The sequence below is a fragment of the Pygocentrus nattereri genome, chromosome 10 (genome assembly GCF_015220715.1).
Source record: "Pygocentrus nattereri isolate fPygNat1 chromosome 10, fPygNat1.pri, whole genome shotgun sequence".
Classification (NCBI taxonomy): domain Eukaryota; kingdom Metazoa; phylum Chordata; class Actinopteri; order Characiformes; family Serrasalmidae; genus Pygocentrus; species Pygocentrus nattereri.
Genome location: NC_051220.1, coordinates 12919207 through 12945042, shown reverse-complemented (window position 1 = coordinate 12945042; position 25836 = coordinate 12919207). Strand labels below are relative to the sequence as shown.

The following is a 25836-nucleotide window of genomic DNA, read 5'->3' as shown; positions in this document are numbered from 1 at the left end:
ACACGCTGGCGTGACTATATCATAGTATATATGAATGGGTTGATATGGAGCATCTGAGAAAAATCATTTCAGTTTATAAATAAAAATCAGTTTATAAATGCTTAAACATTTTTAATGTAAAGGAATACATTCATTTCCTGAACACAGAACAGCATAAAGCATTTTAACACTGCTGTTATATAGCAGTAAATGTTTGTTTTATCAGTTGTTCTGTAAAGTATCTGTTCTAGTGTGGTGATGCGCTCTTCCTCACATTAACTGAGATCTTTCTTGTCTCCTCTTCTGTCTTCCAGGTAAGAAATGAGGAACAGTCACTCTTTACACAAAATTCTTGATAAACTGGATGAGTTTTCACATTTACAAATCTGCTGCAGCACATTGTAAAGCTTTTCAGAGGAATCCAGGCAGAGTTACAGTTTCTGGACTGTGAAGGACCAACTGGGTGAAGCAGTCTACTACAGCGCCACCCTGATGCAGAGCGGTGCAGCAGCTCTAGTTAGTTAAGAACAGCAAAGACAGAAGCTGATTGTGGGTGAAGCAGATAAACAATGAGTTTCACTGAATCCATTGAACAGACAAGATAACATTGTAAGTTTATTTTTCGTTTAATAATTAAAGTTTAATTTTGCTTTTGAGACATTAAGGGTGTCCAAGAGGTTTAGTAGGTGGTCCTGGACCCTCCAGCACCCCTTACATTTTGCACCTTGCTTATGGCCCTGTGTGTCTGGTGTGATGATGCTGACCACTTGTGAACATTTTAGGTATGAAGTGCAAGAGACCAGAAACCTCTGAGTGGAGTACAGAGACATACAATGGGGAAATTATCACAAATGCCCACCAGGAGAGCTCTTATACAGTCTGAGGAGAAAAAGCAGGAGCTCTAGCCCCCCTGCTGTCTATCTGTGCACATGCTGGAGATAATCAGACATTAAAACCCAGAGATTTGGTGCAAACACATCAATAATGATATATATTCCACTGTAGTTTATTTATGGTGATCTGAAAGTGCTATTAATAGAATATAAAGTGTAAAAAATATCAGTGAGAATAACATCACATCATCAACAGCAGCAGGTAAATATAAAACATGCACGACATACCAGCATAAACATACAAACAGTAATGTAGGCTTCATCAGCACTATAGTACATCTTACTGAAGAGAACTGGTCATCATCTGTCCTTGCCAACAGACCTGCACATGTGTTAATGCCTTTCTATTCAGCTTTGAGCACCAGCCTCACTGATCACCTGCACACTGACGCAGTTTTTCTGACCATATCAAAATGCCCACTATGAACTGCTGTCATCATCTTTTACCACCAGATGGCAGCAGATCTGCCAGCAGTGCAGCAGTAGATCCCTACTGAACACTCTACTGTCCAGCTGTGGTCACACTCAGCACTAAACAATCATACTGTCTTATATAAATACCTGTGATATGGATTAAATTATTTTTTAACACTTTCTATAAATACCATGTCTATAAGAACCTACAAACACTTTTACAACATGTTATAATGCATTCACAAGGCAGAAACATGGCTATAAACATTTATACAAATGCATTGCATTTTATATACACATTTATTATGTATTATGAATTGTTAACTAGTTAAATTAGAACTCCATCAATCATGTTTGACCAACATGGGGAAGTCAGAGTTCAGTAGCTCAGTGCTAACCTAACACTGCATATCCAACAGAGCGCTAGCAGCACAATGCATTACTGTAGTGCAGTGAAGTGATGTTCCACAGTGAAGGTTCTAGTGCTTGATTTTGGAACCATATTACAGTCCTAGCGCTCTGCTAACTTGCCTCTCTCTCTCTCCAGGCCTTCACTCCACAGTGACTTCTTGCTCAGTGTGTAGTAATAACTCTGGGCTGGACGGCTTGTTTGGAGCATCTGAATGTTCAGGACTGAAGACTCAAAGCAGCAGCTCTAACAGGACCAGTACTGAGAAAGTGTTTGTCATTTTTATAAATATTATAGTCATGTTTATAATGCCTTATGAATGCTTTATTACATCATAAATCTTTTTATAGATGCTTGTAGGCATGAAATTCATAGAAAGTGCCATCACTATTTCTCATAAAGATTACTGCATTTATTATATGGCTAAAACACACTGAACATGCATTATTCACCCAATTCAAGAGTAAGTTTGTGTTCTGTAGGGATCCAACCAATGATTATTTCTATTGTCAGTAAATTGATCGACAATTATTAGATTAATCAACCTAATCTCACTATTACATAGCATTATTTAAGTACTATTTAAATGAACCATATTACCCCTACACTTCCTGTAGCGTGTTACAGTCTGTCAGAATGACTGTGTGGATTGTATTAACATTATAGAGCACTTTTTAAATGAAACAATAGAAGCCACATCGCGCCCTACACTTCCTATAGTGTATTACAGTCTGTCAGAATGACAGCATGATACCACAGGTCACTGAACCGCAGTTAGCAAACATCTGCTAGCTAAGGTTAGCTATGACGTAACATGAAAATATACTATTATGACATTTGAAGTTGATACTTGCATATTTAAAATGATGTCACATAGAAATTATGCTAATTCGAGGTGCACAGTACATCCTGACGCATTTCTCATTGTGATCTCTTACTAACTCGCCTGGTGTTTCTCAATTTGAGACAGAGGGCTGTACTTTGTGTCTCTCCACCATCTATTTCCTCTTCTCCAGGAAGTTAGAGGGCACCCAGCCCCGACGTGTGTTTGTGAAATCAGTGGTGCGGCAGTACCACCACCCATTGGTGTTCTTCTCCAGAACCTCCAGCCTCGTTCCTGCTGGGAACCCCATGGACTCTGCATCGCCATGGTAATCGGCCACAGAGACATACTCTTCGCGCAGGTTGTTGTGAATGATTTGTGGTTTGGGCTTCACCATGGACACAGGGATTGATCGTCCAGAGCTGGTTAGATCACGACGGGTCTCGTTCTTCCAGCGAGTGCCAGTATTCTCATTAGCAACACCATTTTTGTCTTTGGTAACACTGGCGTAGTCGTTACTAACACTAGCATTATCCTTAATAATGGCAGCACAGTCTTTATTAACGCCAGCATTACTGTTTTCATCCTGGGGCCTCACTGTAACCCTGTTGGCCCCACTGACCCCATTGACCCCTCTGTTGTTTGATCCGGTCACTTTCTGTCCACCCTCCTCGTTCTTCTCACTGTTTGACGTCTCTGACATATATGTATGTGTGATGGGCCTGAGGAAGTAAGTGGGCACCCAGCCCTCTTGCGCCCCCCAGCGGACAAACCACCAACCACTCTGCTGTTTCTCTAGCACCTCCACCAGCACCCCAGCTGGCAGGCTCAGCTCGCCTGGTGCCCCCTGCTGGAACTCTGCAGTACTGCGATATAGCTGGAGAGGTGCGACCTCAGCCTGGTTGCTGATAGATGATCGGGGAGGCGTGACCTCAGACTTTGCGCTGACAGACACCCGAGGAGGCATGACTTCACCCTCTGTGCTGATGGACAGCCAGGGAGGCATGACCTCAGCTTCTGCACTGACTGACAGCTTGAAGGCCAAAGAGTCATCCAGTGAGGAGGCAGAGTCGGTCTCGGACCCTGCTGAGGTTTGCGAGGTTCTCCACTGATTGTGGTTCTGCTGGTTTGTATGTTTCAGGCTCTGTTTGAGGGAGCAAAAGTCCGGGTTTGAGGGTTTGGGCCGGACGCTCGGCTTGGGTTTGGACCCTTCCCCTGGTTCTTGAGATATGGACAAGGCATTGAATTCGATTGTAGGGGCATCATATTCGGGAGGATCCCAGATTGGCCTCTGGCGCCCCCTGCTGGATGTGTGTGAATGTGAGTGTCTCATTTCCAGGCTCTCTGTGACTCCAGGTGTGACTCCATAGTACACACACTGTTCTTCTCCAGTCTGCTCCTGCATGTCTTCTCCCAGCCAGTAGGGAGCACAGCGTTGAGCTTTAGTGTCTGAAGGGAGGAACTCGAGCTGAGGTTCTAAACTCACTGCCGGGACATCATACTCGGGTTCCTCATACACACAGCTCTTATCAAGAGTTGTGACCTCTGACTCCATGCAGGGCAATGAGGTCTGCTTTTTGATAGGCGGGGCAGGGGGTGGGACTTTGGGCCGTGTGAGAGTGCTGGTCTTCCGGTTTAGGCTTGGCTTCTTACGCTTGTCGATGTAGGAGCATGGAGCCCAGCCTTCTTTATTCCCAATCTGCACATACCACCAACCTCCTGAGTTCTTCTTGATGACCTACACAAACGTACACATATTCATTAACCATTCTTCTCCATTATAGTTCTACATGGCTGGTGTACAGTTTTACAGGTGAAGTTCATTGACTTTTCTAAATTTAGCATAATTGAATGTGTGAGATGCAAACAGAGTCACTCAGAGTGGTTTGGTGTGAAATGCTTCAGATTTCCTTACAGTGGTGGTGACAGAAACCAGGGGTCACCAGGACTACAACACAAATATAGACATTTTATTTACTGTCCAAAACCACCAGCGAATATGTATCTTCTGAGTTTTATAGGGAATGTTGATATTTTTTTCTTTGCCCTGCATGTATCTGCCCATCATAATTTTTTTTGAATATGCTTCAGGCCAAAATATTTTGAAAATAAATGGAAACAAAACAATGTCTCAGACCTCAGGTAGCATATTCTTGATGGATGTACAGGTAGGTGGGATGTCTGCTAGACATTGCAGCCTGTCGCACCTTTGATTGTGCTGTCAGGCAAGCTGCAAGCTCATCAGCCAGGAGCCACCCCCGACTGGCGTTTTGCTCCATTAATCCTGAAACGTCTCCTGGTGATGGAGCAGTGGCAGAAATGTCACCCCCTGCAGCTGACCCTAGCTGCTTCCCATCACCACTGCTGTGAACAATTCTGATTCAGTAAGTTTCTCTAGAACAGGGGGTTTCACAACAAACCACTCTGAACAATTCTAATAACATATTAACCAGTTAAATATGCAGGCATTTAGAAAAATCAGTGAACTTATAATAGTTATACACTCATAATGAAAATGTCATACCTAAACAGCACATATGGCCATGACAGGGTCTCTGCTATGCTAAGAATGGAGCATAACCCAAATAATATATAGACATCAGCATCCAGGTGTATGCAGGTGTGACAGTGTATTTGTTACAGATGTCACAGTGTGAGAGTACAAATGTGACACTATATATGTGATGATACAGGTATGATGGTGATATGGCACAGATATACAATTGTACACTGCAAGTGTGAAGGTTTAGAAAAGATGGGACAGGTGTGGTAGTACAGATGGGTATGATAATGTAATGGTACACATGTGATAGTATAATGGTGTGATGGTGCATGTTTGATACTATGATGGTGTGATGATGCAGGTGTGATAGTGTGATGGTAAAGGTATGATGTCACAGGTGTGATGGCACAGGTGTGATAGTGTGATGTTGTGATGGTACAGGTGTGATAGTGTGATGGTACAGGTATGATGTCACAGGTGTGATCGTACAGGTGTGATAGTGTGATGGTAAAGATGTGTTGGTGTGACAGTACAGATGTGATAGTGTAAAGGTGTGATGGCACAGGTGTGATAGTGTGATGGTGTGATGGTACAGGTGTGATAGTGTAATGGTACAGGTATGATGGCACACATGTATTGGTACAAGTGTGATACTGTGATGGTGTGATGGTACAGGTGTGATAGTGTGGTGGTACAGGTGTTCTACCTCTGCTCTCTCTCCTCCACTGAAGCTGATGCCGTCACCCAGACAGGAGTGGAACTCTGCTATGGTGTAATACTCTGCATCAACACTAGGGGGATCTGGAGGCTGCGGCAGCTGAAAGCCCTAAATAAACACAGACCCACTTCAACACACCCGCTAAAAACCGAACACTGCTATTAACCAAAGACCCAGTGAGAACCTTTTACTTTGACAGGTTAAATTCTGAACCAAGCTGACCTGAACTGGACTGAAAGGAATGGAACTGTACTGACCTGAATTAATCTGAATTGAATTCAATTAAACTGCACTGCATATTTCAGCACATTCAAAAATTAAATACTACTGGTTTAGCTCTACTGCATTCAGCTACACTGCTGTAGAGGACTCATCACATCTATGTGATGCATATGACTGTACAGACTAAATTGAACTGAACTGGATTAAAATGTGCCGAACTGATGTGAACTGACCAGACTGTTCTCTCTGCGGGGGGGAGGTTTCTCTATGTAAGATGGAGACCCTGAAAAAGAAGATCATCATCATCATCATCTTGACAGAGAGTAAAGCAGACAGAGTGAGAGCTCAGGTGTGAGTGATCTCACCGTTCTCCACGCTGTGGTATCTCTGAGGGGTGACGCGAGCAACGGCGGGGGTGTGTGTCCTCTGTACGGTGGAACACACAGTCGACTCTGATAAAGACACACACACACTCACGTCAGGGGCCTCCACGCATGCTCTGGATGATTCTGTCACCGTCATCTCTGCACTGGTGGAGTGTGGGTGTGTATCTGAGCTGGAGCCAGTGCATGTGTGCGTGCCAGTGATCTCCACTCCGGCTGTGATGTCATCAGCGTGTGTGGTGTCAGCAGTAGTGTGTGTGCTACTTGCAGTGTCAGATTTTATGCTGAAGTGTGAGTCGCTGTCTGTGTCGCACTCCGAGTATGTGTATGTGTCGCTTGCATTGCTGTGAGTGTGTGTGTCGCTGTTGGCTGGCTTCCTGTTTAGTAGGTTGCTGATCTCCATCAGATTTCCAATGATCTCCACTTGGCCAATGGTGGACTCTTGGCTGGATTCCGTGGAGACGGTGTGGTTGGCAGGGGTGCCATCATCCTGCACCTTTTTTAGGTAGGAAGCAGGAGCCCAACCTTCCTTTCCCTCATACCTTAGAGACAGAGGTGGGAAACGCTTTAGCCCTGTGGAGCTGGATTGCTTCTAGCAAAGGAGGTTCAGTAACATTATCTGTAATCTCAGCGTGATTTGACTGGCTGATTCATGCATTCTTTCTTTAAGGGATCTTCAGTAAAGAAAATGGTTCTATATGGAACCATGAACGTATATGCGTCACTCTCATCTAGAGAAAAGCCTTTTGAGGGATGTTGGGTGAGAGATGGAGGAGTATGTGTATCTACCGTATGAACCACCAGCCCTCCAGGTTCTTCTGGATGACCTCTACTCTGACCCCACACTCAAAACCCAACTCATCTTGACTGGAACTGCTGTAGGCCTGGACTGTAACATAGTGACCTGCAATGAAAAAAAAATGATACAGTGACCATAAGAATTTGAGGATGTGGATCTGTGTGTGTTTGTGATAAAATCTTCGTTGTTATTTCAGCCCATTTAATTTGAAAGGAAACCCAGTGACATCAGGCAGGTGCCTTATAATTCAGAGGAAATCAGGTGAGTTCAGATGTGCTTGAGTTCAGGTAGTGTTTATGCACTTTTGTGGGAATTCAGGTGAGTTTGGAGGAAATCAGAAGAGTTTGTTTGAGTTCAGGAGGGCTCTTTAAGGATGATTCTTCAACGGTTCTTTAGTGAAGACACTGGTTCTTAGAATCATCAACACTCAAACAACAATTTGCATGTCTAAATGGTTCTCTGCATGGTGAAATTGTTCCTCAGATTGATAGAGAATGTGTTGTATATGGTTCTATACAGAACCTTCTTTTTTTCTTGTTTGTATAACACTGAGTCTGCTGGCGATTTAAAACACAACATTCAGCGTTTATGATTTCCTAAAAGAATGTCCAGTTTATTCCACCAAAACAATTAACTGCAAAAGCTGAGATAATTGAACTCTGCTGACCGCTGCAGTTCCCTGACATCGCTGCTGGCGGTGGCAGAATTTTCCATCGCTGCTCCACCAAGGGAGACTGTAACATACATGTCATGACATCAGGCAGCCCACATTTAATACTGCTGTGATGAAGATCTAAAAAATGAGGTTTAATGTGAATGAGAAAATCATGTGGAAGATATAAGTAATGTATCAGAACTCATGATCTGGTTTAGAGAGCAACACCAACCAAAAGCTCACCACAAAACTATTCCACAGGGTCAGCAAGACTCTCTTTCCTTCTCTCGCTGCAAACTTATTTTATCTCTCTCTCTCTCTCTCTCTGTTCACTGTCTCTCTCTATCTCTCTCACTCTTCCTTACCTAAGCACAATCCAACTCTCTCTCTTTTTATGAGTTGAACAAAGTTTTATAACTTTTCTGGCAAGAAAGCTGGAAAAATCTGAAATTTCTGCCTGAAACACAAAAAACAGTAAAACAGCTGCCAAACAGCGCAACACTCTAAGCTCCTGGAGTGTGTGTGTGGGTGTGTGTGTGTGCCTTGCTGAGGCAGCACTAACTTAACTCCTTGAATACGGGTGATTATTCAGCTGGTTAGGCGGTTAATTATCTAGCTGGATAGGCGATTGTTTATTTAGCTGGTTAGACGGTTGATTATTCAGCTGGATAGGAGACTGATTATTCAGCTGGTTAGGCGGTTGATTATTCAACTGGAAAGGAGATTGATAATTCAACTGGATAGGAGACTGATTATTCAGCTGGTTAGGCGGTTGATAATTCAACTGGATAGGAGATTGATAATTCAACTGGATAGGAGACTGATTATTCAGCTGGTTAGGCAGTTGATTTTTCAGCTGGATAGGAGATTGATTATTCAGCTGGTTATGCGGTTGATAATTCAACTGGATAGGAGATTGATAATTCAACTGGATAGGAGATTGATTATTCAGCTGGTTAGGCGGTTGATAATTCAACTGGATAGGAGACTGATTATTCAGCTGGTTAGGCCATTGGTTATTGTACTTGTTGGGCAATTGATATTTCAGCTGGTTAGGCAGTTGATTATTCACCTGGTTCAGCAGTTAATTAGTCAGATGTTTAGGTCATAGATTATTTGGCCAGTAACACAATTGATTATTTAGCTGATTAACCAGTTGATTATTCTACTGGTTAGGCTGTAGATTATTCAGCGAGTTAGGTTTTGATTATTCTACTGGTTAAGTGATTGATTTTTCAGCTGGTTAAGTGGTTGTCTGTTGAGCAAGTTAGGTGTTTAATAAGGCATTTAGATAGTTGATAGGCAGTTTACTGATGTCTGGTGATCCTTACTATCTCCTTTTGGTGTTCTGTGATCGTCTCGCTGCTCTGCTGGAGAGACAAGGTATGTGGATGGAAACCAGCCTTGTTCCTCTGCTGTACTCACAAACCACCAACCTACAGCACAAAGAAAGCAAGAAACCCATGTGTAAGGAATCTTTCAGCAAATAAATATCTTTGTGGCACTGGAGCTTCAAATCTAACATATTAAACAAGTACTAGAAGCTCATTCTTCACACATTCTAATAGACTTGATTATATGGTTTCTGATGCTGTATGATACCAAAGCATTAAATCACAGTGCAGCATGTTTACAAATAACAGTGTGTCAGAAACCATAACACACACATTAAAGGCATGAGATGCCCTTCACAGAGCATGATGCTATAAACATTCTGATGTCACACTCATTACGCAGCATGCACCACCCTGAAAAACAGCATCACATGATAAACACAGAAGGAGGTTTACATAAAGCGAAAAAGGGGGTAAATAGTTAGATTATAATGACTCTCTGATTCCTCTACTGATGACTTCACCATCTGCCTGACAATCCAACTCTCTTCTCTACTGGACTGGACTATTCTATTCTGTTCTATTTTATTCTATTCTATTCTAAATCCCAGCATTTTTTCCACATGTTTGATGATGTAATTGAGGAGGAATTTACTACAATTTCTCTCTCTCTCTCTCTGTATCTCTCTCTCTCTCTCTCTCTCTCTCATTTTCCACGGCTGTGTCTCTGGCGTTACTGTGTTTTGGACTCAGCAGTTGAAAAATCTCATAAATCTGCTAAAGCAAGATGAACAGAAAATCTCCTGCTTGTGTAATCTGCTCTCCACAGAGGCCCAGAGAGCCCAAATTACTGCACACTCTTCTCTCACTGAGGTCCACTGAAGGTTGTGGCAGGTCAGCAGGTGATTCTGGGGGCCACAGAGGGTTACTGAGGGTTACTGAAGTTTATGTAGGGCCAGTGAAGATCATTGGGAGCCATTGAACAGTATTGAGGGACACTGAGGATTACTGAGGCTCACTTGATAATTCTGAGGGCCGGTAAGGGTTACTGAGGCTAGGTTTATGAAGGGTCACTGAGGATCATTGATGGCCAATGAATAGTATTGAGGGTCACTGATTGTTATTGAGGGCCACTGAAAGTTATTAACACCACTGATGGTCACTATGGGTCACTATGCTGCTTTTTAAGGATGACTGAGGGTTTTGAGGGCCACTGATGGTTACTGAGAGTCAGTAAGGGACATTTAAGGTTACTGATGGCCAATAAGGGTTACCGAACACCAGTGAGGGCCACTGAGGGTTATTGAGGGCCCCTCATGGCTACTGATAGATACTGAAAAACACTGGGATTATTGAGAGCACCTAGAGATTATTAAGGCTGCCCCTAGGGCCACTGAGGGTTTCTGAAGTTGTAAATGACATTGTTGCTGTCTATAATAATGCCATGATGTAATAATGTAGTGACTTATTAAGTCGAGCCAAAACTACAGTGGAGATGTTTGTGTTGCATTCTTAGATATTAGAGCAGATACACATGCCTTTATTACCTGAGCGTTGTACAAGGTATGTGCTTCTAATAAAGTGGCCAGTGAATGGAAGCACAAGGTAGGTGTTTCTCATAAAGTAGCCAGTGAGTGGAAGTACAAGGTCCAAGGTACTAATAAAATGGCCGGTAAGCAGAAGTACAAGGTGAGTGTTTCTGGTGAGGTGCACAAGGGATGCTGTTGCTCACCTGTGTCATTTTTCTCAATCACCTCCACTCTTTCTCCAGCTCGGAGGCTGATTTCGGTGTTCTCCTGTCGCTGATAATCTGCTGCCACCACAAACACACAGACAAACTCCTCTCCGCTCATGGCCTCCCTGCTCTCTGCTCCTGAGGATGTTGGAAAAAAACAGGCCGTGAACCAGCTGCCCCCCCGCCCATGACCCCCCGAACCGCGCTGGGCCATCTGCTGAAGCTAACACAGCATCAGGTTAATCCATTCTCTACAGACGTCTTGATCCCAAAGGTCCAATCAAAGGCAGTCTTTTAGAGATGCAGTCAGTATATGCCAAAAGGTCCAATCACAGTGCCTTCAGGTAAGATCATTACAGCCAAAACAAACTTGGTCCAGAGGAAAAGTTTAGAGCACAGATGTCCAACTACAGCAACAAAACGATTTTAGGTCCTTTAGGTCCAATCAGCAAACTCAGAGAGAAACAGGGGTTTCTATGTCACATCCAGAAAGAGCACAGAGTATAAAAACACAGCGACCTCTTGCAAAGCTGAGAGGGCGACAGATAAAGAGTGATGGTATGGAGCAAAGAGGCGCTGCAGGAAGAGAAAGAAAGCATGCCAGAGAGAGGTAAAGAAAGAGAGAGAGAGAGAGAGAGTAAAGTAGATGCAAGCAGAAACTTTCTTCCGTGGAAAATAAACAAAGTGGTAAAAGTCAAGGAGGTAGGCAGAGGGAGAGAGAGAGAGAGGGAGAGAGAGAGAGCAAGAGAGAGAGAGAGAGAGAAAGAGGGCAGCTGCCAATCAAACCTGACTCCGCCCCTTTAACTAGACCTAAATAAAAACATATGTGCTCCATGAAAATGAAGTGCACACACAGCTGTCTCTCTCTCTCTTTCTTTCTCTGCCTCTCTCTCTCTCATTTTCTTTTCTTGTCCTTCTTCTCTTTGCTCTTTTCTCCATTCCATATTCTTTCTCATTCTTTTATCTTTTTCTGTTCTCTCTCTCTATACCCTGTGCTCCCCCTCTTTTTCCACTCCCTCACTCCCACTTTTTTCCCTTTCCCCATCTTTTTCCACTCTCTCTCTATCTCTTTCCTTTTTCCCTCTTTTCTCTCTCTCTTTCTCCCTCTTTTCTCTCTGCCTTTCTTTCCCCTCATCATACTGAACCCATTTCCTCTCTGCCACGTCAGCACCCCCAAACAGTCTGACTGCACACAGAGCTTCACTGTTCCTTTCTTTTGACCCTTAAACTCAGGATCATTATTCAGTTAATACAGTCTCTGTTATAAAACTATTATGTAAACTTGGTTATCTGGAATTAAAAGTGATAGTACCCCCAGTAACCACCCCAAACGTAGCTGATCCAAAATGCGTTTGGTCTCTGAAGTTTGCTTGTTTAGTTTTACGAGGCTAATGTAGCTAATAAGTAATGGAAGCTAATGCACACCAAGACTACAAAGCTTATTTCCTGTAGATATCAGTGAGTCATAAAGTGTCAGAAACTACCTAATCAAGTCTATTAGAGACACTGAACTCCTCCACACCCCTGATAGTAAGCGGATAATGGACCACTGTTAGCCCACTGATGGCAAAGCTAGCTTTTTGCTCAGTGTTTTCCGGGCGGCCCGCTGGAGTTTAAGTAGAGTATTAGACAAAACTTCACTTATCATGGCTTTTTTTCACTTACAGTACATTAATTATGTCACGCATTTTCCAAGTGCCTCGTTGAATTCGGACTCGATCTTACAACTTATTTTGCCTTCTTTAATTTCTTTAGTTATACAGTGTACATTTTTTTCAAAAAGTCATTTTAATCCAGCTCAGTGTCAGCGCAACATTTTCTAGAAAATAATTTTATATTAGACCTAGTCAATATTTTTTTCGTTCAGTTGTTAGTAATGTTTGTCTTAATCTTTTGTTTATAAAATAAACTATGTGCATTTGTAAAGGTGGGGAGCGATGAGGCGGACGCACGTGCTGAGATAAGCGACTTTTATTATGGGCAAATCCAGGGTCATGGTCAAAATGGTCCAGGTTCAAGAGCAGGAGGGACAGACATGACAAAAATGAACTCAGAACTCCAAACAGCATAAACATAAAACAACCAGCACAATCAAACAGTACAAAGACCAACACAGACCAGGGCAAACACAGAGATTAAATACACGAGGGCTAACAAGGGATCACAAGACACAGGTGGAAACACAGGTGGGAACAATCAGGGGCAAAGTAACCAAACAAGGGGCCGGACTGGGATCAAAATAAAAAGCACATGGACTAGACCAAACACAACATGAACACATGGACAGGACTGGGAGGGGCCAATTGTGACAGCATTTAATATCTGTTTGCACACAGGACAGTAATCTGGGTGGGCCAATGGTGGACCACCAGTGGCAAACAATTTGTGGTGAACTTTTGTGGTGATCAAGCCAGCCCTCACTATCTGGGACACTCTGAGACATGCAGTTAGCACCATGCTAATTGGAGGGGTATAAGACAAATCAGCACTGCACTGATACAAGATTATGTAGCAATGCCAATACTGATTTGAGAATTATTTAACTAAAGTATTGGAGAAAGCAAAACCTGTCCAGTGATCTTGTGATGAAACATCTAAATACTGAATTAGTGAGCACCTCTACATATTCATTATTAAATAATGGTTAATAATATGCTCCTATTGTTTGCACTGTTGGTATTGATAGACCTCTGAGACACTAAAGCTGTTCTTGTACCGTTAAATTCTATTTAAATTCTGAGAAACTCACCAATAACTCTAAATTTTGTCCTTTAATCAGTAGCACCAGCTGTTCATTTACAGAGTTAAATAAAAACATAATTTTATAAGCAGCCTTCATTTTATCTTCTATGATAATGCTAACAGCTATTACATTAGTGGCAAGCTAACAGTGTATTTACTGGGTTTCTGATCACGGGATAAAACTGAACGTTCAAGCAGTGCGTTGTTGTGTATTTGCATTAGCTGCTCTGAGGTGATATCCAGTCATTTTTCACTGCAGCTAAATTACAATGAAGCACAGTGGAAAAACAGCCACGTTTATTAGCGGTTTCAAATGATCTTAACATAAAATAAGGAGAATTGGGGGGCCGTGAGGTGCCTGAAACAGAAAGCAAAAAGGTTTTTTAACGGACCTTTTCATTCTCTCTCTCTCTCTCTCTATATATATATATATATATATCCATCCATCCATTTTCTAAGCCGCTTCTCCGTCAGGGTCGCGGGGGGGTGCTGGAGCCTATCCCAGCAGTCTTCGGGCGGAAGGCAGGATACACCCTGGATGGGTCGCCAGTCCATCGCAGGGCAGACAGACAGACACAGGCAGTCACTCACACACTCACACCTAGGGGCAATTTAGCACGTCCAATTGGCCTGACTGCATGTCTTTGGACTGTGGGAGGAAACCGGAGAACCCGGAGGAAACCCACGCAGACACAGGGAGAACATGCAAACTCCACACAGAGAGGACCCCGGTCGCCCAGCCAGGGAATCGAACCCAGGCCCTCCTCGCTGTGAGGCGACAGCGCCACCCACCACGCCACCCACCACGCCACCGTGCCGCCCGCTATATATATATATATTAATTATATCCCTCTCTCTATTTCTCTGACAGCACTAATAGGGCACCTTCACACTTCCTGAACCTCTCAACTCTATTTCCTCCAAAAAACAGTTCAAATTACAGCCTCAAACACAACAGTGTTCATTTTTTGGTTCAGTCTGTTCTGTTTGTGTTTGCTGCTTATAAGAGCTGCTTCTTCCATTGACTGGATGCTTTATCCACCCAGACATACAGATAACCCATCTTTAAAAACATTCTGATTTAGTCTATCAAATTATCTTGAAAATAATCAATAAATATAATATTTCTCCTGTTGGGATTGTTGTAAGCTTAATGTAAGAATATTTATTTTATTTCTAGATATTTTTACTAGTTACTTAAGTGATTTTATTATGTAAAACAATCTCACTATATTGGCAAATAATTTTGCTTGTTGTAAGAAATGTGCTTGAAACCAGCAAAATTACCTGTCAGTATAGTATATCACTTTACTTAACTACATAATTACCTAAAATGAGGAAATAATATCTAGAAATAAGTATAATATATGAATATTTGCAAAAAACAATGAACTTTATCCTTTTGAACATTAAATATCTTGTCTTTGTAGTGTATTCAATTTAATATAGGTTGAAAAGGATTTGCAAATCATCGTATTCTGTTTTTATTTATGTTTTACACAACATACCAACTTAATTGGAATTGGGATTGTAGAATATTAGATACATCAAATAGATTTAAGATAATTTCAGTTGACTAGAGACCTTTTTTGCAGTGTAGCTACATTAGCCTCATAGCTGCAGTGCTAAAACTAAAAGTGTCTTGGCTGAGGGTATAAAACCTGATGGTATTGCTTTTTAATTGGAATTGACCTCTAGTTCTCTGTAGAACACCTTTAGATCTCATTAGGAAACCATCATTTTAATTTAAAATCAGCTACTGGTCTGCTGTTAAACCATTAGGATCGCTCACACTGTGACATCAACCCATTAATAAGCCTAAACATAAAAAAACCAATCAGGAACCAACAGAAACTCTTCTGTTTCTGTGGATTTTTTGGCAGGGTTGTTTTGGGGGTTCGGGGGGAGGTGGGGGGTTGGTGAACTGTCTCTCTACAGATTTGACCCTTCCTTCAGTTCCCTTCCCTCAGTACCTTCAGCTAATCAGAAACAGTCCACATATTTACTTTAGCGTGAGTGTTGGGGTGGTGGGGTTGGATGTGGAGCTGGACTTGCTGAGTGCGGAGAACATGCAGAGATCTCCTGCAGCTTTATGGGGAACCTCCTACAGCAGTAAAACAATGGGGCGTTTTAGGGGTGGTGGTGGTTTGTTGTGTGTAAATATTTTCCAGGCTGATGTACAGAGGCTGCACAGATATATAAAGTGTGAAGTATAAAGTAGGTCAGTGGAACTTCAGAACACTCAAATATCTCTGTTTGTCAGTGAAAATCTGTCCACTGCGGAGGAGAAGAGCAGACTGACCGCACTGTTTCACTGCACTCTACACTTACAGTGTGGAACCTCCAAAAAGTGGTGGGGCAAAACTAATTTCTGCTCAAAAAGATAATAAAAGTAAATGACTGAATAACTAAATGAATGGCTGTCTAAACAATCAGCTGTCATGTCTGTTTCCTAGCAGCCGCATACAGCTGGAACATAACCATAACATGAACATAAACATAAACATATACATAAACATAAACGTCATCAAAATGTTAATAATGTGAGTCACAGCTGCTGTTACTGATATAAAAAAGGCCAAAACAACAACTGAAGTGTGATAAACTGTAAGTAGTGAATACTGTGAGAGCGCCCTCTGCTGTTTATCAGTGTCGGTGCTCCCCAGTTTCAGTCTCCTTTTCCCAAACGCTTTAGCCGAGCACTAATGTTATTCCTCCTAATAAACAGATAAATTTTTAGCTTTGTCTCTTCATTATTCACCACCATCACTGTAATATTTTATCTCACAGTGAAAGCAGAGTTTTACACTATAAATAAATGTAGCATCATTATGCTAGTAGTGATCTATGTTGCCTGACACAGCTGCCTATAAACGATAGAAACAGAAGCTTAAACAGAAGTTAGGACACTGTTGGGGTTTATCCTAAAGTTAGGACCGTGTTTATGAGATTTAGTTAGGATGTTTGTGTGATACTGTTTTCTTATCTGGAATTAATGATAAGATTATGAAGTTAGGAACTGTTATTCTGTAATAGTTACTGTCCGAAATTCAGTCTGCGCTGAAGTCGTTGCGGAGGCCAAATAGATCAGAGTTCAGAGTTAAGATGTTTCTGAAATACAGTCTTGGATTATTGATTTTTGGCCAAGAACACATTTTTGGATCCAGGTGCTCATCTGCTGTTATTATCAGCAGCTCATGCTGCAAGAACGATAAAAGTGTCTGTAAAGAGTCAGATGTTAAAAGAGAAGATTATATGTACAGCCCTGAGGAAAGCATCACCTGTTGTTGCATTCTCTCATTTAGAAGTTCCCATGAGCAGTGACCCTAACCTCACTGTTCACGCGTTAAAAAAAAATACCTTTGGACTCGATTCCACACAGTGATGTTCTACTGTCACTCTTCTAGATGGCCGTTCTGACAAATACAGCCTTCCACAACTCACCCATCCACAGTCCTGCTGTGTTTTACCAGGAAAACAAAGTAAAATGTCTAATTTGTAATGAAAAACTGGCTCACAGTCAAACATCACTGCAGCGGCAGAACATCGGCACACCTGTAGGAGTCGTCTGAGTGTCATTCAGCAGGTTTAATGTGAATATCAGCTGTAAGTGATTCTACACACTTAAAAAATGTTCTTCAAGGGTTCTTTAGTAAAGAAATGGTTGTGTATATAATCATGAATGCTAAAAAAAACCACTTTGCATGGCATGATTAAAGGGTTCTTTGCATCATGAAAGCGTTCTTCGGATTGATGGGGAATGTGTTATATAGAACCTTTTTGAAATATAGCAACCAAAAGAGTTTGTATTGATTGCATATATTCTATTGTATACAAACTTGACATTGTGACAATAGCAGAACCCCTTTTGGTGCTATATAAGACCATATATAACATATTTTCAGTTTGAAAAACATTTCACCATGCAGAGAACCATTTAGTCATACAAAGTGTTCTACACTGAACCATTTTCACTACAAAAGAACCCTTGATGAAGCATATTTTTTAGGAGCATAGAAGTTTGTAGATGTGTATAGGAGAGTTCTCTAATGTTTTGCTGTTTTTATTATGTAAAACAGCAATATTACATCTTTACATTATTAATCAGTACATAACTAATTAGGTAATGATATGCATACATTATTAAGTAATAATGTTACAGTATTAACCATATGTTACATGTTTTCAAACTAAATAATATGTTTTATAGAGCTGGAAGAGACCGATTTGGACCCTTTCAGCCTCGAACTCTGTTAGGAGGCACTACAGTAACAGCTGCAGTTCAGCATTTTACCACCAGGTGTGTGTGTGTGTGTGTGTGTGTGTGTGTGTGTGTGTGTGTGTGTGTGTGTGTGTGTGTGTGTGGGTTACCTGGTGTGTGTTTGGTGGAGCTCCTGCAGAAACATAAACACACACAGTCATTACACCATCACACAGTGCCATCTAGTGGTAAAACACTGACCACAAATAAACACTAATATAATAATCGGACTGACTATAATATGATGTTATCATTTGGTCTCACTGTGTCTGAGGCTCGAGCAGGTCTTCAAGTTTGGGCTCAAAGAACTTCAGCACCTCCTCACTCTGAGAGATATGAGGAGGCAACCTCAACAGAGCCTGAGAGAGCGAGAGAGAAAGAGAGAGAGAGAGAGAGAGAGATTGTTGAAACAGAGGATTATTAAATTAGATTAATATTTATTAAATTAAGTCACAAAAATGCCTGTAAAATGTGAGATTGTGAAGTAAAGCAGTCAGAGCACCCCCTGCTGTTAAATTGGAAGTGATGTAAATTACAAGCTGTACTAACATCTGTGTTAGTAATTAACTGACAGTAAAACACAGAAATATACACTTTATGAGTGTTTCCTCAAAATGGACTGTAAACTCTTTCATATGGGTGACATCATCATCACACATCCCACATCCCACAGTGCAACATTCCGATGTATTTCAGTCTTCTCAGTTATATTACTCAGTAAAATGCTCTGCTTTTTTTGCTATTCCTTTATGGAGAAATTAACACAGACATAAAGAATTACAACCAGCAGAGGGTGCAATTCTGCTCCATCCCACCCCTTGATGAGGTGAAGCGCTGTTACCTGGCAATAATTATCCAGGTGTTTGAGTCTCCTCACAGCTACATCCCTGATCTGACTGCGGCCAAAGAGGACTTTACCTGAAACACACACACACACACACACACACACACAGCAATGAAAAATGTATGCTTCAGTGCATCCCTTCAGCTCTGTGTCAGGTATAAAAACACTGAGCAGGACCAGCTGACCTAAATTATGGATCAAGAGGAAAAGATTAAGGCCTTGTGTATACTGCTAGCTCAAATGTGATTTCTGTATATCCAGAGTGTATCCAGATTCAGTTTTCAAATCAGGTCCTAACCACATTCGGAGGTAGTTAGATCAGATCAGATGTTTACAGGTGCGTCTCAATCTGGACATTCTGGATGCTCAAATCAGACATCAAAGTGTCTTTTGCATCACTCACAACATGACATAACAACAACATAAATTCCAGAGCGATGAAGTTCTGCGATTCAATAAGAGCTCCAAAGATTCATCATTATGACAAGAATTCTGAAGAGTCTGGAGGGAGAGATGATGCTCATCCATCTCTCCTGCATCCGTGCTTGAAATCTGCATCAACAGCATAGCTACAGACACATACGTTGTTACCATGGCAACCCATGCAGATAGAAAGGTGACGTCTGGACACACAAGTCTAATCTGATCACTCACAAATAACAGAATGAATAGATGACAAAAAAGATCAGTGTCTCGCGTGTGCTGTGTTAAATGCTGCTTGCTGTTTCCAGGACAGCGCTCTGTTTACACATATGCACAGCCTGAGAGAAACAAAAGAAATCAGAGCAAGAGTTTACATGCACTGACAAAACCCATTACTGACCTCGTCTCTAGCCTCTTTATTAGATTTCTTTATCAGATTTATAGACCTTAATCTGATCTAGGAAATCAGAGTGAGGGTTTAAACGACGACTTAATAATCACATCCCTTCGGAAATCCGATTATGATCAGATTGTTAAATGCATGTAAACTAAAATGAGCTCTGTGTTTAGGTCTGTGTGAAGGATGTCAGTAAAAAGATTGTGGTGAAACCGGAAAACAGACAAGGAGTGAAAATGGCTATTGAGTGTGTTTATATTGAATTACGAGTACCTGGTAGAAACGGGATGATTCTGAATTTGGGGTCTCTCTGTCCCCCCTCCTCTGGAAACAAATCCAGCAGCTTCATCTGTGACACAGCAAACACTGCAGTTACAAACCCTACATATAACACATACATACACACACACATTGACACAGTGTGTACCTGCAGGTTGAAGAAGTGGCTGTATCTCCTGTAGAGCAGCTGTGAGCTGGAGTCAGAGTATGAGACTGAGATAATGAACACCTGCACAGGTCAACAACAACAACATAAATACTTTCATAGGTAAACAACTATAAAAACAACACAGGCAGTGTTGCATTAAGCAACAATGACTGCATGTACACAGAGAGGTAACAACAAACTCAACTCCAACAAAATTGATACAAGAGCTGTTAAAAAGACATTCAGAAAACATCTTAAACTGGTGATGTAATCATGCTTGGACATAAAAGAAGCAGTCCTGTATGAGCCAGGACAGGTCGAAGCTGAACACCTTGCCCAAAATGCATCAGTAAAAATCAAGCAAGCGACTTTCCTCCACAAGTGATTGTGAGGATTTTGGGTATTTTACCCTTTATAGTGCATTTATATATAATATTATCAAAACATTCTGAGAATCCATATAAATCTATGTGCCTGCAGGAAAAGGCAAAATCCACAGCTGCATGCATGTGACCTTTGAAAACTTTGAGCTCCTCTGAAATGGACTGATGCTCAGCAGAGCGAGTATTGTGGTCAAACTTTCAAATTGTTTATGGATATAATGGATGTTGTGTTCTCTGGGCCAAAGAAGAAAAGGGCCATCAAGATTCTTACCAGCATAAAGTTCTAAATCCAGCATTGGTCATGCTTTTAGTGGACAACATATGCTGCCTTTTAGATGCTGTCTTTTTCAGGGATGTCCATGATTATTTCAAAATGACACACCAAGAAGCAATCTGCATGTGTTACAGCAACATGGCTGCATAACCAGAGAGTATGGGTGCTAGACTAACCTGCCTGCAGTCCAGAACTGTCTCCAATTAAAACTGTGATTAAACTCAGAATATGACAGCAAAAGGGCCCAGTTTCACAGCTGAAAGTTTGTACAACAAAAAAACAAAAAAAACCCACCATCAAAACTGATTTACGAGTTTGTGTCTTCAGTCCCCAAATTATTATTTAGTGCTGTTAAAGGAAAACTGATATAAAGAAAGTAAATAAGTATTTATATATATATATATATATATATATATATATATATATATATAATTATATTTTATATATATATAACGTTGAAATGGGTCAGGAACACTGTGAAGATGAAAAGCACAAAAGCAAGCTCCTCTGAATATGCAGCAGGCGAGTTAAATATGAACTGAATGTGTGATTATGTTAGATAAGGTAACCTAATAAATGTAGAAAGGGGTGGAGGGGCTTAGGGTCAAATTCCACATTTTCCTCAGAGACCACCAAAACACCCCAGAACAACTGGGCTAAAGAGCAGAGTAATGAAGTGCAGAAGCTTGTCTGGCTCTCAGCAGAACTCTGTCCCTTCACTTACTGCAACACTGTTTCTCAGAACACATTGTGCAATAGAACAGATTACATCTGCTGGAACCGACAACAAGACTGTCCAGAGAGCGCAAACTCCACAGACTAGTTTCATCAGTTCAGATCTGCTAGTGCTGAGAGAGCCGTGCGTTCTGTTTGTGGTGTCAACCTACATTTCACTTAAAACAACATTACCTCACGCCATTAGAACTGGGTCAGTAATGTTGAAATACAGTTTTTCTTGCAGTGCATGTGTCTCTCTCCCAGCTAGATGCTTCATTCTGTACAAACTCTGATGTGTTACAATCTTGAGATGGTACAAAACCAAAAGCCATAGAATTTCAGGAATTGTATGATGCTGTTGTAGTTTATAGATGAGTTGAAAGCTGCAGACTGATATACTTTGGTCTCTTATTGTAATGCCGGTGAGCGATGAGGCGGACGCATGTACTGAGTAAAGCAAATTTTATTATGGGCAAATCCAAAATCAGGGTCAAGATAGTCCAGGTTCATGTAGCCAACACAGAGAGATTGGGGTTCAGACATGACGAAAGAAATACAGACTGAAATATGCAAAGGAGAAACAAACCCAACAAATCAAACATCCAAACATATAAAACAAAGACCAGCAAACACAAGGGGCAAACACAGGGCTTAAATACAAAACAAGGATAACAAGGGACAGGCGGAAAACAAGTGGCAATGATCAGGAGCGGAGTCAGACAACAAGGGGGCTGGACTTAGACTCAAATCAAAGAAGAACTTGGACAATAAAAAGTAAACGAAAAGCACATGGAGGAGAGGGAGGAGTCAATCGTGACACTTATTTTAACAGGATGTTATTAGTGATCAGATGCACATTAGGGCTACAAATAATTTTAATTACTATTTTTGCACATTATGCCCATAAGAGAGCAAATTAATACAAGCAAGGTGTCGCATAAGATTCAGTTCACCCTCAGGAGCCACATTCAATGAGCAGAAATCAGCACCAACAGCACTGCAGCTACGAAAGGAAAAAGTGAACTATAAATCTGATCTTTGCAGCTGACTCGATCATTAAATTGAAGTGGAAAAAAAGCAGCCCTTTCGCTTTCCACTGTTTCAGTGCTGAGTGTGTGAGCATGACCCTGATTTATCATAATTTGCATAATTTGAGATCTGCCTTCTGGTTGTTAGAGCTGGGCTGCTAGGCTAACTGTAGCTTATGCAGTTAGTATGTTTAGATCACTTGGAGTGCAGATCTCTGGGGCTGTGTAGATTGCTCGGGGCGTTTTAGATTGCTCAGCATGCAGATTTCTTTGTCTGTGGCCAAGCTGTGCTCTGAACTCTCTGACATCATTAATACAAGGTTGTTGTTGAATTCGCTCAGTTCAGTTAGACCTACATTTAATTTTAAATCATGAAAGTAATGCTGTGTCAGCATTTATGTGACTCACTGAGGGGGTGACTGGTGATCCAGTGATTGTATGAGGGTGGCTGTGGCTCCCCTGCCCCCCTTTGACAATACCACTGGTTACACTCAGCACTGTGTTTCCCTCTCCACGCTCCACCCACAACTGTATTATGAGCACAAACTGACCTGAATTTATCTGTTTTTTGTTTTTCATCCCTCATTCTCCCTAGGCCTTATTATGTCTTTGCCCAACAGCCACCAAACAGCTTGTACTCACTCAGGGCAAGTCCACAGGCTCTAATCCACTGCAGTCCTCTATGTGTTGTTTTCTCACCCCATGATCCCTCCTATAGACTCCCGTTCGTTTTCAACAACACTTAGCAACCACCTGGCAACCCAACCCACCCCCCCCACTCCCCCACCCCCCCAACCAACAACCACTCAGTTAACATCCCACATGACATGGCAATTTACTAGCATCACTGCCCAGTGACACCTTCACAACCTTCTTTTGCAATCTCCTAGCAACACCATAGCAACCACCTGGAAAACCACAGCAACTACCTAGCAACACCACATAAAATACCATAGTAACCACCTAGCAATGTCCTAGAAACTGTTCTCAAATTGCTTAATCTGCACAATCACTTTGCATTTTGATTATATTCAGATGGAGTTTTCATGTTGTTTTTAGGAAAAAAAATCTGATTGATTAAATGTGTTTCTCCATCACTTATTGTTGCTCTTCTGTTTTTGCTATAATGTTGGCATGCTTTGCAGTACAATGGGGAGAACATTGACAAAATGTCAGTTATAGTATAGTAACTAGCAGTGTAGGCCATTATGTTAAATTAGCTAACTAGCAATGCTAAAACAGCTGAGGCTGATAAACTTTCTGATTAGCCTATCAATCATATATTTGTCTCCACCCAAAAAACTCCACCTGATATACCCTAACAGTTAGTATATCATAAATGGCTTGTTGCAGTTTTCAAAGTACATTATCAATTTATAGATGAACAGCAGACATTCCCTGAAGGTTTAATGAAGGTCTATTTTTGCCTGAGCCCAAAACAATGTGCAAAACCCAATAATAATATATAAACACATACATGCATATGTAATTATCTACCAGTGGTTTATTATTCAGATTGTTCTGAAGGCAATGCGGATTCTGTGCTCTGGAGAAAGAAGCAAACACTGAGCTTAAGATTTGGGCATCAGACGTCATGTTGTGTTTTGGTGGAATGCTCATGCAGCCTGGTCCAGCATGGGTTACAGACTAAAGCATGCAGTTCTGGAGGGAATGTTTACTCACATAGTGTTTGAAGGGGTTCCTTATCTTCTTAATGTCCACCACACTGACCGCGGTGACGGTCCGAAGCTGCATGCTGGGTCCGTCGAGTGAAAGGAAAAGTTAGGAAAAGTCTGGAGCTCAAAGACAAGAAGAAGAAACTGCTAGAGAGTCAAGAGCTGTGTGTGTGTGTGTGTGTGTGTGTGTGTGTGTGTGTGTGTGTGTGTGTGTGTGTGTGTGTGTGTGTGTGTGTGTGTGTTTGCAGTGAGGCGCCGCTGCAGGCTGGACAATCTCCAGCCAACACAGCTGGACTGAGCCAGATGGAGTGTGGTCACCAGAGGAGTGCAGCTCAACAACAGAGATCAGGAAGTCACCCACTCACACTCAACATTACAACTCAGCCTCAGAAAAAAAGAACAAATAGAAGTGGTTTAGCTATAATCCTAATGCTATAAACAAAGTAAACTTCTCATATCCAACATCATGTGTGATTTTAAGTGTCAGTTGAGCTGCAGTCCTGTACAGTCATTACTGCAGTGGGTTATGGTGTTAGGTAATAGTGTTGGGCTACAATCTGTTATACAATGTTGGCCTATTTTGTTGGGCTACGATGTACAGTGGTGTGAAAAAGTGTTTGCCCCCTTCCTCATTTCCTGTTTTTTTGCATGTTTGTCACACTTAAGTGTTTCGGAACATCAAACCAATTTAAACAATAGTCAAGGACAACACAAGTAAACACAAAATGCAATTTGTAAATGAAGGTGTTTATTATTAAAGGAGAAAAAAAATCCAAACCATCATGGCCCTGTGTGAAAAAGTGATTGCCCCCCTCGTTAAAACATACTATAACTGTGGTTTTTAACACCTGAGTTCAATTTCTCTAGCCACACCCAGGCCTGATTATTGCCACACCTGTTCTCAATCAAGACATCACTTAAATAGGAGCTGCCTGACACAGTAAAGTCCACCAAAAGATCCTTAAAAGCTACACATCATGCCGAGATCCAAAGAAATTCAGGAACAATTGAGAAAGAAAGTAATTGAGATCTATCAGTCTGGAAAGGGTTATAAAGCCATTTCCAAAGCTTTGGGAATCCAGCGAACCACAGTGAGAGCCATTATCCACAAATGGCGAAGACATGGAACAGTGGTGAACCTTCCCAGGAGTGGCCGGCCGCCCAAAATTACCCCAAGAGCGCAGCGACGACTCATCCATGAGGTCACAAAAGACCCCACAACAACGTCCAAAGAAATGCAGGCCTCACTTGCCTCAGTTAAGGTCAGCGTTCATGCCTCCACCATCAGAAAAAGACTGGGCAAAAATGGCCTGTATGGCAGAGTTCCAAGAAGAAAACCACTGCTGAGCAAAAAGAACATTAAAGCTTGTCTCAATTTTTCCAAAACACATCTTGATGATCCCCAACACTTTTGGGAAAACATTCTGTGGACCGATGAGACAAAAGTGGAACTCTTTGGAAGGTGTGTGTCCCATTACATCTGGCGTAAAAGGAACACTGCATTTCAGAAAAAGAACATTATACCAACAGTAAAATATGGTGGTGGTAGTGTGATGGTCTGGGGCTGTTTTGCTGCGTCAGGACCTGGAAGACTTGCTGTGATAAATGGAACTATGAATTCTGCTGTCTTCCAAAAGATCCTGAAGGAGAATGTCCGACCATCTGTTCGTGAACTCAAGCTGAAACGAACTTGGGTTCTGCAGCAGGACAATGATCCTAAACACACCAGCAAGTCCACCACTGAATGGCTGAAGAAAAACAAAATGAAGAATTTGGAGTGGCCTAGCCAAAGTCCTG

General features: G+C 41.6%; 1 protein-coding gene across 2 annotated transcripts; it reads right to left on the bottom strand.

Moving 5' to 3' along the window:
* Positions 1-589: 589 nt before the first annotated feature.
* On the bottom strand, positions 590-24334 carry sh3pxd2ab (SH3 and PX domains 2Ab). Of its 2 annotated transcripts, XM_017708830.2 has the most exons (13): positions 24047-24334; positions 19962-20042; positions 19808-19883; positions 18712-18788; positions 18135-18229; positions 17981-18003; positions 10865-11005; positions 9130-9234; positions 7134-7248; positions 6327-6886; positions 6195-6244; positions 5728-5847; positions 590-4256 (listed from the first exon to the last, which is right to left on the bottom strand). In XM_017708830.2, the coding sequence occupies exons 1-13, from the start codon at positions 24116-24118 to the stop codon at positions 2694-2696; spliced, it is 3078 nt and encodes a 1025-aa protein (XP_017564319.1). In that variant the 5' UTR covers positions 24119-24334; the 3' UTR covers positions 590-2693. The 2 variants fall into 2 exon arrangements, with proteins under 2 accessions (XP_017564319.1, XP_017564320.1); XM_017708831.2 differs by lacking the exons at positions 18712-18788; positions 19808-19883; positions 19962-20042; positions 24047-24334 and having other exon boundaries at positions 18106-18216.
* Positions 24335-25836: the final 1502 nt, after the last annotated feature.